Source organism: Sodiomyces alcalophilus (assembly GCF_042370955.1).
Source record: "Sodiomyces alcalophilus JCM 7366 unplaced genomic scaffold ACRALscaffold_6, whole genome shotgun sequence".
Lineage (NCBI taxonomy): Eukaryota > Fungi > Ascomycota > Sordariomycetes > Glomerellales > Plectosphaerellaceae > Sodiomyces > Sodiomyces alcalophilus.
In genome coordinates this window covers 697,512-710,257 of record NW_027263537.1, presented here as the reverse complement: position 1 = coordinate 710,257, position 12,746 = coordinate 697,512, and the positions used below count along the sequence as shown (strand labels likewise).

Below are 12,746 nucleotides of genomic sequence, written 5' to 3'. Positions count from 1 at the left end.
GTTCCCATCAGGCGTCCCCCAACACGGCCCAGGCGGCAAAACTGACCCAACAACAAATAACATCCCATCCCACGCTGCTCACGGCGGGATGCTCATACAGCGTGCTTTTGATCAGTTCCCAATCGCCCCCCTCGCCCATCACGCGGCTCGTAGCCACCACGACCAGGGCGGTCATGAACCCGGCCCTGACGTACCGAGAAGGCGGGTTCAGCAAACGGGCGGGGACATTGGCGCGGAGCACGGCGTCAAGCAGCAGCGGGGCGAACGCGACGAGGTGCGGCACCAACAGCATGAGCATGAAATACGGACGACCAAACTGGTTCGGGATCTCGAGGGCCCAGCCGACAGTGAAGCCGAAGATGGTGGGGTACCAAAAGACGGCCGTAGAGGGCGGGGCCGTCTTCAAAACCTCGCCCTTTCTTTCCCTACTGTCGTCCTCGCCTTTTCTTGCGTCCTGATCACTAGGCGAGTCGGCGACGTCGTGCAGGAGGACAGCGAGGAAGAAGAGGTTAGAGGCGAAGGAGATGGCGACCACCTGGCCCAGCAACATGAACGCCCAGGCGCGGGGAATGCGCCTCTTCCGTGCTTGCAGGGCGAGCAGGACGCTCCAGTGGGCGCAAAAACCAAATATCTGCAGAGACCACCACGCCCGGGGAGGCGTCTCGAGCGTGGATGCCCAGGCCTGGCGGAAGAGAGAGGTGTCGCGGAGCCAGGCGCCGAAGTACGGGCCGGCGGACGGATCGAGGTCGCCCAGGGGTAGAAGGTGGACCTCGGCCCAGTCGAGGTAGGACCAGCGGAAGTAGCGGAACATGTGGTACCATGTTGTTGCGAGGCTGAAGGCTGCTAGGAGGGTGAAGAGGAGGATGATGAGGGGATGGCGAGGTGAGCTCTTCTTGGCGTGTCTTCGGCTGGTGCTGCCGCTGCTCAAGATGATGGAGATGCAATTGTATGTGAGAGCTGCGGCGGTGACCATGTAGCCGGTGAAGATGGCCAGGGGCCGGACATTCGAGACGGTAGCCATGGGAGATGTGGTCAAGGGAGACGCCCAAGCCGAGGTTTAACGGGATATGTAGTGTCGTTTTCAAGCTCCCTCTTCGATGATACGGACCAGGTTGCTTATGGCTTCATTGGAACGGCTAGCGGGTGAATATGCGCATCATTGAACAGGGAACTCCATATAAGTGAATGCGAATGCGAGTGCGAGAATGGTCGATGAGAAGGAGTAGAAATGCCATGAGCATCGGTGAAGCCAAGATGAGCAATGGCTTACTAATAGTCCCTGCTTAGTGAGCGATCTGAGAACGGTGGAGAATCAGGCCTCGATCGGACCAATTAATGTCCCGGCTATACGCACCGACGTCACACTGAACCACTCCCCGTATAGCGACTTGTAACGGTGGCTAAGACCACCAGGAACCACTAAGAAGCCCTGAGAGACCCCTGGACTAGCTGGATTAGCACTGGATAAGCATAAAAATGCAGTACACTAACATTTTCCGTCTTGGCATTCGACCGACGCCAGGATGGGCGTCATCTTGTTTTGCCTCGCTCTCTAAACGGATTGGACCTTTCATACTCCTCTCAGAGACGTCACAGCCCTGAAAGCGGAACATAGACACGTGCCTTGATTAGAATCTGAGGAGATCTAGACCCAGGACGCCAGAGCCGTTATTAATCCCATCTCCTCCCATTCATCCACCTACGACATTCGGCGCCTCTTACCGCCTGTCCAGCACTGAGCCGTGACGGCCTCGATCTCGTCACATACCTTGCTACACCATCTTGACAGGAAGCAAAGAAAAGAAGAAAAAACAAAGAAAGAAAGGGCAAGGCGAAAGAGAGGTTCGGCGCAATACAATCGACATAGACCCCCCGTCTTTTCACCAAAGAAGCTCAACTCCCGGAACATACAACATACACCGGAGCCGACATCATGGGCCGTAATGAAGGCCAGGGGACCAGAGATGGCTCCCATCCTCGCCAAACCCGCGTCGCCATAGTCGGCACCGGCCTGGCAGGCCTCACCACAGCATACCTCCTCCACAACGACGACCAAAAGCGCTACGCCGTCACCCTTTTCGAACAGGTAAAACTTTTCATCTTGTCCAAAAGCCCCGACGACTAACTTGAATCCCAGTCTGATCGTCTCTCCTTCGACTCGGCGTCCGTCGCCGTGCGAAACGAAGAGACCGGCTCCGTCGAACGAGTCGACCTGCCCATGCGCGCCTCCGCCGGCGGCTACTACGCCAACCTCATGCGCATGTACTCCCACCTCTCCATCCCGCTCCACCCCGTCCGCTTCCTCTTCGTCTTCGCCAAGATGCTATCTACGCCCGCCTCATCCCACCCGCCGCCCGCTCGCCGCCACAACCCGGAAACGAGCGCGCCGGGGACCTACTTCGTCCACGCCTCGAACCTGCACCAGACCCCACCGCCCTGGCCCGGCTCCCGCCCCGTCCTCCTCCACCTCCTCGAGGTCCTCTACCTCATCGTCTGCCAGTTCTGGTTCACCGTCGCCTGCTTCCTCGTCGCCCCGCGCCCCTCCGAGTCTCTGCGCTCCTACCTGTCCCGCGTCTGGCTGCCCCGTCGCTACGTCTCGCATTACCTTCTCCCGCTCATGAGCAGCGTCTCCACCTGCTCCCACGACGAGATGCTGGCTTTCCCCGCCAGCGATGTCGTGGCCTACAAGCGCCTCTCGCACGGCCAGCAGCACTACGCCGTCTGCGGCGGCGTGCGCCAGGTCCAGGCGCGTCTGGCCGCCGGGTTGCGGGACGTGCGACTCGGCGCTCGCGTGGTGGAGGTGGTGCCTCGCGGGGTGGAAGGCGAGGTGGTAGGGAAGACTGGAATGAAAGGAAGTGCGGGCGTGACGGTGCGGTGGCGGCCAGTGAACAAGCAGTGGGATGCAGGGAAGGACAGCGACGAAGGGGAGGAGGAGGAGACATTCGATCGCGTCGTCTTGGCCGTTTCGCCTGACGTGACAGCGCGCATTTTCCATCCTCTGCGATCTACGCTTGCCCAACTCCCGACCGTGCGAGTGGAGAGTTCCATTTTGCGACCAAAAATCCCCACGGCAGAGTCTGAAGGTTCACGTCCGGAGACGCACCGTCTCATCGGCGAAAGTGACCGCGACAACGACGGAGAAAAAGACGGAGATGCAGCGGGCGCCTCCAAAGGCTGCATGCACCACCTCTTCGGCACCGACACGTCTCCGCCGCCCCAGTCCATCACCTTTCGCACACGCTTCTCCGAGACCGGTTCTCGGACGGAGGCCCTTCACGCCATGCCTAGCGGAGTCGTGGTCAGCACGTGCCCCTTCGACCCCGATGCCGAGCGCAAGAGGACGTTGCAGACGGCACGGTTCACGAGAACACTGCGAACGGTGCAGAGCCGGGTTGTCGTGCAGAGGATGCTAGGTGACGTGGATGGTGGAAGCGCTGCGGAATGGGTCAACGGGGAGGACGACGTCTGGGTGACGGGGGCTTGGTGCTGGGACGGCATGGTCTTGTTGGAGGGATGTATCGTGTCGGCCATGCGCGTAGCCCGAGACTTTGGAGTCCGTATCCCGTGGGAGACCAGATGAGTGAAGTTTCCTGGCCATCTGGAGGTCTTAAGAATCTGGTGTCAATGTGATTATAGATACTTCGGCCTTGGCACGTGAAAGCATGACGTAATGACTAATTAGGGGGATGGAAGATGGAAGATGTACTTAGTATATACATATATCTTATGTCCTGTACACGAAGTATACAAAAGTAATGGCCTTCTTGAGTTCATGAAGACCTCATCCGAGTCCCTTCAAAGTACCAAGGTGCTCAGACCTCCCGGCAGAGTAATCGGTGCATGCAAGACTCGCAAAGGAAGCCCGGGTATTCGGGTAGGGCAAGGTTAGACGACATGGGTCCGGGAAATCGGTCAAGTTCGGTGAGGAGTGAAGCTATCACAGTGACACTTGTTCACCGAAGCCCAACTCAGCCCCGCAGTCTCGGAAAAACCTACGAGAAAAGACCAGACACTTCTTTCGGTCTGACTCACCATCGGAGGGATTGAAGGTGAAGCAGCTAGTTTTAACCCAGCTGAATTTCCCCTCAATGCCTCACGTTTGTGTTCACTTCACAATACACAGCACACGGTGAGGTGACACCGGAACCTTCGCCCAGAGGCTGGAGGTATTGTAACTCACAACAAACTCGGCAAAACACAATTCTACGAGATTCAAGATTCTCTCATTCCAAAAGTCCCGATACGGCCGACGCCCAACATGACTCGCCGAGTGCGCTACAACGCGGCGACGACGCTCGACGGCTACATCGCGTCCCCGGACGGGAGCACGTCCTGGATCGTCCAAGACGAAACAATCGATTTTGCAGCCTTGTACGCCGAGTTCGACGTCTTCGTCATGGGTCGTAAAACCTACCATGCCATGCGTTCCTTCGCAGCCCAGTCAGGCGACGATCCGCTGGCGGGGAAACGCGTCTTTGTCGTCAGTCGCACGCTGGACAAGCCTCAAGATGGCGGCGACATGGGCGACACCACCATCGTCAGGGACAACTTTTTGGACGTCATTGGAAGTCTGAGGGACGAGGAAGGAGGCGGCAAGGATGTCTGGCTGATGGGTGGTGGGGGGCTTGTGGCTGCTTGTCTTGAGGCTGGGCTGGTTGACTCTATCGAAGCTGCTGTCATGCCAGTTGTCTTGGGAGATGGGATCAAGATGATTGCGTCGCCGTCCCCGTCTGGTCGATTAAATCGGTCGTGGAAGCTTAGGCTGAGGGGGGTTGATCAGTTGGACAGCGGCATTCTAATGACCAGGTACGACGTGCTCAACAATTGATATGAGGATGTTGTTGAACGAATCCATATCCGGCATAATCGATATCAACATTAGCGGGGGTCCTAGGATCAGAATTTCTATATAGGGGTACTTATTTCATGCCTAGAATCATAATAACCATGGGTTTTCTAGGGTAAAAAATAGATAACTTATATAGAATTATACTAATATAGATTAAAATCATATTAATATATATCGAAATTGTACCGCGAAGGCGTAGATCTATATTAACTAGTAAATTACCTAGAAACTAACTAATAGCGAGTAAGGGCACGGGGCTAAGGGTCGTACCTACCTATAACGTACCTACCTACCTTATATAATAGGTAGTAGGTCCTTCTATGATTCCACGATATCTTTAGGAGGCAGGAATAGTAGCGTAGGCGGTGGTTATTCTGCCGTGTGACTTAATACGATTAGGATCTTCTTTTCCTTTAAGATCTTTCTTTTCCACCTAATAGCCCTCCTATAATAATAGCCTATAATAACAGCCCTCCTAGGCAGAGCCTTCCTACCCCTAAAGAGATCGTGATAAAGAGCTAACTTCTTCTATAATAACAGGACCTCTTCTATAGTAGCAGGACCTCTTCCACGATAATAGAGGTAAGCAGAGTCCTATTTAATAGTCCTATCTAGCAGTCTATTAAGCTAACCTTTTCTATAGCAGGACCTCTTCTATAGTAGACCTCTTCCACGATAATAGAGGTAGGCAGAGTCCTATCCATAGAGTTCTATCCATAGAGTCCTATCCATAGAGTCCTATTAAGCTAACCTCTTCTATAGCAGACCTTTTCTATAGCAGACCTCTTCCATAGCAAACCTCTTCTATAGCAGACCTCTTCTATAGTAGCAGGACCTCTTCCACGATAATAGAGGTAAGCAGAGTCCTATCTAATAGTCCTATCCAGCAGTCTATTAAGCTAACCTCTTCTATAGCAGGACCTCTTCTATAGCAGGACCTCTTCCATAGCAGACCTCTTCCACGATAACAGAGGTAGGCAGAGTCCTATCTATAGAGTCCTATTAAGCTAACCTCTTTTATAGCAGCAGGACCTCTTCTATGATAATAGAGGTAAGCAGAGTCCTATCCATAGAGTCCTATTATAGAGTCCTATTAAGCTAACCTCTTCTATAATAACAGGACCTCTTCTATAATAACAGGACCTCTTCCATAATAACAGGACCTCTTCCACACAGGACCCTCTTCTACACAGGACCCTCTTTTATAACGGGAATTAATTAATTAATATTAAACTAATAGCTAGATAGCTAGTTAAGGGGATAGGAGGCTAGGTGCGTCGTGTATATTTATAGTACCTTATTTTAATCGAGGTATATCTTTATAACCATAAATATTATTAATTAGTTAGTTATCTTAAGCCATATAAATTTCTAACCAATCAGTATACAAACTAGCAAATTTCCATGTTACCCCTGGACATGATTTTCCTAGGGAATATGATTTTAACCATATTACCATGATTTTACACAGAAAAATCGGTGTTTTATTTCAAATCATATTATATATTAATATAGGAATCTAGGGCCGGGTACCCACAGTAATAAACGTAAAAGGCACGGGCCATTCGCCATTCCTGGTCTCCGTAACATGCCACCACGTTAGGAATCAGCCGAACCAATTTTCATCAGACCCAATGTGAGAGAAACCGGATCAGTAGTGGAGATAAATCTTCTCCGTTTGACGTATCGGGGGATGGCGGGCTGGATGGATTGGTCGATGTAGCAAATTAAACAGCCACAGTTGGGGAGCCGACGAGGTTCTTTCAGCGGCGGCTTCTCCATCGACTTAATCTCCTTCTTGAGCTCGTTCTTGGCTCGGTTGTGCAGCCTTTTCCGGTTGGCTTCGATCTTCTTCCAGAACTTTGGGCGTAGCAAGTGTCCCGCCGTGTCTGAACTTGGCTGTGTAGCTGCGGGCCTGTCGACGTTGGCCCCGGCGTCTATCAGTAGCGAGACAATTTCAGGTTTCAATTTCTCAGTGGAAAAGTCAATGACGGCGCCATGTTCCAAAAGTCGCTTGGCAACATCGGGGTGGCCACTGTGACATGCCGTCCTTAACGCAGTCCCTCCGGACCCGCGAGCGTTGATATCGGCATTGCTATCGAGAAGCATGTTGACAATGTTGACCTTTCCGACAATACATGCCATATGCAGGGCGGTATCGTGTGTAACGGGGTGTGTTAATTCAACATCAGCCCCTCTCTCCAGTAGCAATCGAACCACTGTCTCGTCTCCCTTTAGAGACGCCCTATGAAGGGCAGTGCCGGTGAATAGCCTTCCTAGAGCGTCGTGCCCGTCGTACGCATTGTTTTTTATCAAGACCGCGAGCAGCATCTCGACGATGTCGCTATGACCGTTCCCGGACGCGAGTTCTAACGGGGAGCCCAAGTCTCCTCCTCCGTTGACATTCGCCCCCGCGTCCAGCAGCAACTCGGCACAATCGCGATGGCCATTTGCACATGCTATCGCTAGCGGGGTACCGTACGGTCCCGTTGGAACGTTGGCATTGGCACCACCGAAAAGAAGTTTACCAAGAGCCTCCGTGTCGCCCTTTGCGGCTGCGACGTAGGCGGCTGCGTGTTTCAGTTCGCGTTTGGTGCGGAATACGAAGTGTCTGCCTGCTATGGTGAGAGCCAGAGGCCCTTCCCTGACATCTCCAGATTGGCTTCTCGCGTCGTCTTTCCAATCTGGCTCGTCGGCCGCATGGGGGAGGTCGTAGTCCACGTCAACGGTATTGTCATGTCCACCTTGCTTGCCACTACTAAACTTATCTACACCGTCAGTAGAGCCCGAGGGGTCCGTTGGATACCGGGTGGTCTCTAGCGTCTCTACCCACGATCTGGTGTTGGCGCCCGAGTCGATTGGGCGATCCAACTCCTTGTCGATAGCATGGAGCGCACCCAACGTGTCGTCTGCCGGTATGGTAGGTTCCCCAAATTTGTTGGGCAGAAAGTCCTGGGCATTAAGCTCCTCCATGGCGGGTTGAACTTCTCGTGCCCCTTGTAGCCACTTGTTGTAAGGCATTGTTAGCAAGTCGCTTCGATCCAGGCCCGACTTCTGGTCGATCCAGGTGCGCGCCGCGATCTCGGCAGCTGGGTCATCGGCCACCACGAGATGGGACTGCGGATACAACCCTCCGTGCATGGCTCGAAGCTTGGCAGCAAGCCCCTCCTCCCCGTCTTTCCAGGACTCCAGCCTCGACGTCTCATAACCCGCCTTGAATTTCCCCTCGGGGGTAATCACGTCGGGCAATCGCGTACAGGACGAGAACAGCAGCTCAGGGTATTTCTCTCGCAGCTCCAAGCTGACGTCGATCATGGCCCGGTCAACAAGGCTGTCGAAGATGACGTCTTTGTTTGTCAGTGGCTTCCAATCCAACGGATTTTTGGCTGTATTCGTCTTCACATCGTAGCCCAACCCGAGACCGCTGTGGACAATCTCAAGTATAAAGTTGTACGAGTTTTCGCCCACTCCGACAAACGACAGAACCTGGTTCATAAAGGTATGTCGGATATGTTCGTAGGTCCTTCTATCCCGACATCGTGCATCACGAGGACTTGTTTCGTCCGCAAGAGCGACAACGTCCTTGGGGAAAAACACCATGACCAAAGGCGGAAGGACATGTAGGTGCCTCACTTGAAAATAATTCCGCCCATATGCCGCTATAGACTCCTTCTTGATTGCGGCGTGAAGATGGTCGAATGACTTGTAGTGCTTACTGTAGCCCTTCAGGATCGTGGACTGGAACAAGGCCCAGGCCAATGTGTTGTGTGCGCCGCGCGCTGAGCGGTACTGGAAAGGCTGCTTGGAAACATGGAAACAGCAGTGGGGAATTGCCTTGGCAAAGTCTTCGTCCCTGAAGTCGATTTGAACGGTGCGGCCGACGGGTGCCAGCTTTTCGTTCCAAAGGGCATCGAGTAGACCTAGGACGTGCTCGGGGCTCTCAAGGTATGAACTGGCAAAATCCAGTGGCTTCTGCACGACCGTCGTCGTCGGAGCTGTGTCGAGACCCTGGCGGGAAGAAGAGGGCTTCAAATGTTCCGTCTTTGGAACGACAAATTTTGTTTCCGTCTCCACTCTCCTCGTCACAAGAGCTGTCTTGAGAATCTCGTGGAACGAGTACAATCCCCAAGGTTCCGTCTTTGCAGTGACGCGCCTCGGATTTTTGTCGTGGGCCAGAAACGCCTCGTCCAGCTTGCCCAGGACGAATACATCGACCTCGTGAAGGAATAAATCCTGGCGTATTCCGTTGGAGATGGCGGCAGCCGTATTGTCGAGAATTCCAGAGGCACGTTCGTAGAGTCCGCGATGACAGAATACGTAGCCAAACTTGTGCTTCAGTTCCAATGGCCCAGGGGTTGATTTGATCAGTAAATCACGTGGGCAGTAAAGTTGCTTCTGCGTTTCCCAATCATATCCCTCGGGAAGCGCGGGATACTCTCTGCGATGTTTGTACACTTTGTAGATAGATGCCGGATGGGCAATATGCGAAAATGGATCGTCTTGCTCCATTTTTTTGCTCTCTCTGTATGGAAGAAGACAGCACAGAGAAGACACAACTTTACAGGGAGGGTAGTTGAAAGGAGGAATGGGTGCCAATCCTCGAAGTTGTGTGTTCTTCTGGAAGTTGCTTGTCGACAGTCTGTTGTTTGTGATGGAGCTGTGGATAAATGTCCCGACTTTTCAATTCTAGGGGAAGAGTATTAGGGATAGTTCCACTTGAGGACATTTATCGACTTTCCGACCCTTGCGGTTTTTCCACTTCACCGCTGAGGCTTGCATGTCTGCCTCGTGCATGCGCGTCGCGTTGGATTGTCTATCTTTTGGACTGCACTGCCTCGGGGTTCACCGAATCATTGAGGGCTATTCAGCGGAAGGGTTGGATCGCCAGCCTGGTGATTCGACGGGGAGATCGGGTATGGTTCCGCTCCAGAACATTCATCGGTTTCCCAAAACGAGAGATTGTGGAGGTAGTACAGGCCTTGGGGGCTGAGACCTGCCTGTCTGCCCTGCCCATATCTGTCTTGGACGACACTGCTGCCGAATCATTGGGTGCGCGATAGAGTTGGGGTGGTCAGCCCTGATGTATCATGTGGCCACGCAGTGGCCTGTTGTGGGTTCCGCCTTCTTGCCGCAACGCCAGCCTGCCTGAGACGGAGCCTGTCTGTGTCCGCAGGCGCCCATTTCGCAGCCTGATGAGTGCTGACAAGGCGACTCGCGACATACTCAAACCGGGTTAGCAACAGCTTTTCGAGGGACAACCAACAAGTAGTTGTTCCAAAGATGTAATTGTTGTTGAAAGCTCGAGATCAAATACTTACGATGCTGGTGTCAGTCTTGCTTGAACAACCGACCAAGCGTTAACGCCCTTAGAATGTCAGAATAGAGCAATGCTCAAAGTACCTACCTAAGATAGGTACCTAGTGAAGAGATGGCCAGGATGCTGAGTCAGTGACTTCCCGTTGTGTCATCACGTGACAGAAAAATCATGGGCTCCTCTCGTCACAACCTACGTTGTACTTTGTAGAATACTACACTTGCTCCAGCTGCGTCCTCACCCATCCATCCATCCAACCGACAGTACCACACTAAGCCAACATGATTATGCCCGTTAATAATTACCTCGTACCACCATTTGGCCCTCGATACATGCACGGCGGCAGCCTCACTGTTGCCTTGCGGCATCCCCGGAGACGAGACACATGATATGAAGGTCCCCAGCCCCTCTCTCCCACTTGCAAACCACCGGAAAATGAGCTCTCTGTGCCACCGATTTCGCCATTGCGACCTTCATGGCGGGTCCTACTCTCTACCGCTATGGCACCATCCGCCACAATCAGATACGGCTATTGAAATTCATTCGAGATGAAAACCGCATATCCGCTATTCTCAAAACCTTCGCAGTCGATCAGCCGCTCCCTCCGTACCATTCCATCAGCTACGCATGGGCTCTCGATGGAAACGGTCCCACAAAGTCTTTCACGTTACAGGTGGACCAGCGCCTGCTCCCAGTCTTGGACTCACTCGAACCTTTTTTTCAGACCCTGAGATCAAAGGGTATGCTGCTCGACGGCAAGTGGTGGTGGATTGATTCCATCTGCATCAACCAGGCGGATTTGGAGGAGAGGGCTCAACAACTCCAGCACATGCAGCTCATCTACTGTCAGGCCGAACAAGTCATTGCCTGGCTGGGAGAGGCGTCGAGCGACAGCGACCTTGCTATCAACTTTATCAAATTCCTGGACCAAACCGCCCGACGCAAACCCAGTGTCGCGGAACTTCGCTCCATGTTACAGGCGGATCACTACCGCGCTCACTGGACAGCTCTGGCCAATTTCCTCGCACGGAAATGGTGGTCTAGGATCTGGACCGTGCAGGAATTTGTGCGGCCCACAAGCCTTTCCTTCTGGTGCGGCATGCGCAACGTCAGCAGGGTCGCCGTATGCCGAAGCATAAAAGTGGCTGACCAGTGCACTTCGGTCGGCATCAAAGGAATGATCGCCTTCAGCCATGGGAATAACCGGAGACGAGCATGGAACTTATACAAGGCCGGAAAGAAGCCGGGCGCGAACCTGAGCTTGTCTCTCGTAGCCCTGGCCGCCTACTTCTGCTGTATGGACGCCACGGACGATCGAGATCGGCTATATGGCCTCATGGCGCTCTGCACCAATCCGTCTATTCTGCAGGTCGATTACTTCCTCAGCGCCCCGGAGGTCTACTTGCGTTTCACACAATCGTTCATCGAAGAGCACAAGTCCCTGGACGTTATATGTCTCGCTTCGACATACAGCGCGCTTCCGGGCTCCTTGCGGCCATCCTGGGTACCTGACTGGCAAAAGCGAAATCCCGTGGTGATTCCCTCAATGGCTAGTCAAAGTTGCAAGACCCATGTGGGAAATCTTCGCGGCCCTGATCACCTTGAATTCGACGCCTCGGTTCACTATTCAGCCTCTCATAATACAGCCGCTGTGTATGAGTTTGAAGGCTCGGCACTACACGCTCGAGGGGTTGTCGTTGATACGGTGGATGGCTTGGCCGGATCCACGAATTTCGAAATGGTTCAAAGCTCCGAATGGAACTCGGCGCAATGCTCGGGTTGCTCCGACTCTATGTGCTCGACAACGGAGCTCCTCATCAGTGTGTGCCGAAGTTTGGTATTGGACCGGAAAGACCGATATTTGCGATATGCCATGCCCACTGCAGACTTCTTTTGGGACTTCATGTGCCTCCTCGCGCGGATCGTAACACAATCAGATCCCTCCACCCCCAAGGAATTGCAGGAATGGTTTCGGTGGACTAGATCCCTTCAGATCCACGGCCGTAGCTTCGAGAGCATACTCCTGCACGCCAGGGCCCAGGATGACTACGGTTCCACGGGCGCCGCTCCGAATGAAGACGAGTACTACCATGACACATTTTTCGGTCGGTTTTTCGATACGGTGGTCAGATTGTCCCTCCGACTAATGGTGAGTCGCAATGGACGTATTGGCATGGTTACAGAGAAGGCAATGAAGGGGGATCTGGTCTGTGTGCTTTTTGGCTGCAGTATTCCTGTCCTGCTGCGAAAGTCGGAAAGCAAAGACGGGTTTTCGCTCGTAGGAGAGTGTTTCCTCGATGGCTATATGACCGGCGCGGCTCTGGGGCTGCCGGAGCTTAAAGAAAGAACGTTTATAATCTGGTAACAAGACGCTATTTATAACGATAAGTAATAAGAAAGGAAGAGGGGCGACTATAAGGGAGCCCTAAGGGGCCAGGTAAGACGTCTATCTACATACGTTGTACGTACGTTGTATACCTATGTACATACAGGACATCTGCAGCCAAGATCGTAGCGTATACAGACTACTGCGCGGGCTCGCGTAACATTCCTAAATAGGATAGAGAGGGCTGTAACTACCAG

At 53.2% G+C, this 12,746-nt stretch overlaps 5 protein-coding genes across 5 annotated transcripts; 3 read left to right on the top strand and 2 right to left on the bottom strand.

The window, feature by feature from the left end:
- Nucleotides 1-7: 7 nt before the first annotated feature.
- ACRALDRAFT_1069989 (uncharacterized protein) lies at nt 8-1,021 on the bottom strand (the record flags this gene model as incomplete). Its single annotated transcript, XM_071017723.1, has 1 exon — nt 8-1,021. One exon carries the CDS (start codon nt 1,019-1,021, stop codon nt 8-10), a length of 1,014 nt encoding a protein of 337 aa, XP_070873130.1.
- Nucleotides 1,022-1,635: 614 nt separating this feature from the next.
- Nucleotides 1,636-3,804, top strand: ACRALDRAFT_1081282 (uncharacterized protein). Its single transcript, XM_071019126.1, has 2 exons — nt 1,636-2,086; nt 2,138-3,804. Exons 1-2 carry the CDS (start codon nt 1,934-1,936, stop codon nt 3,578-3,580), a joined length of 1,596 nt encoding a protein of 531 aa, XP_070873129.1. The 5' UTR covers nt 1,636-1,933; the 3' UTR covers nt 3,581-3,804.
- Nucleotides 3,805-4,258: 454 nt separating this feature from the next.
- On the top strand, nt 4,259-5,963 carry ACRALDRAFT_1069987 (uncharacterized protein; the record flags this gene model as incomplete). The annotated part of the gene is made up of 6 exons (XM_071017722.1): nt 4,259-4,806; nt 5,090-5,095; nt 5,493-5,533; nt 5,660-5,703; nt 5,873-5,900; nt 5,950-5,963. The coding sequence occupies 6 exons, from the start codon at nt 4,259-4,261 to the stop codon at nt 5,961-5,963; spliced, it is 681 nt and encodes a 226-aa protein (XP_070873128.1).
- A 376-nt stretch (nt 5,964-6,339) lies between these two features.
- Nucleotides 6,340-9,526, bottom strand: ACRALDRAFT_2060082 (uncharacterized protein). Its single transcript, XM_071021903.1, has one exon. The coding sequence runs from the start codon at nt 9,356-9,358 to the stop codon at nt 6,449-6,451; it is 2,910 nt and encodes a 969-aa protein (XP_070873127.1). The 5' UTR covers nt 9,359-9,526; the 3' UTR covers nt 6,340-6,448.
- An 898-nt stretch (nt 9,527-10,424) lies between these two features.
- ACRALDRAFT_1093265 (uncharacterized protein) lies at nt 10,425-12,699 on the top strand. Its single transcript, XM_071019665.1, has one exon. The coding sequence runs from the start codon at nt 10,639-10,641 to the stop codon at nt 12,526-12,528; it is 1,890 nt and encodes a 629-aa protein (XP_070873126.1). The 5' UTR covers nt 10,425-10,638; the 3' UTR covers nt 12,529-12,699.
- The last annotated feature ends 47 nt before the right edge of the window (nt 12,700-12,746 follow it).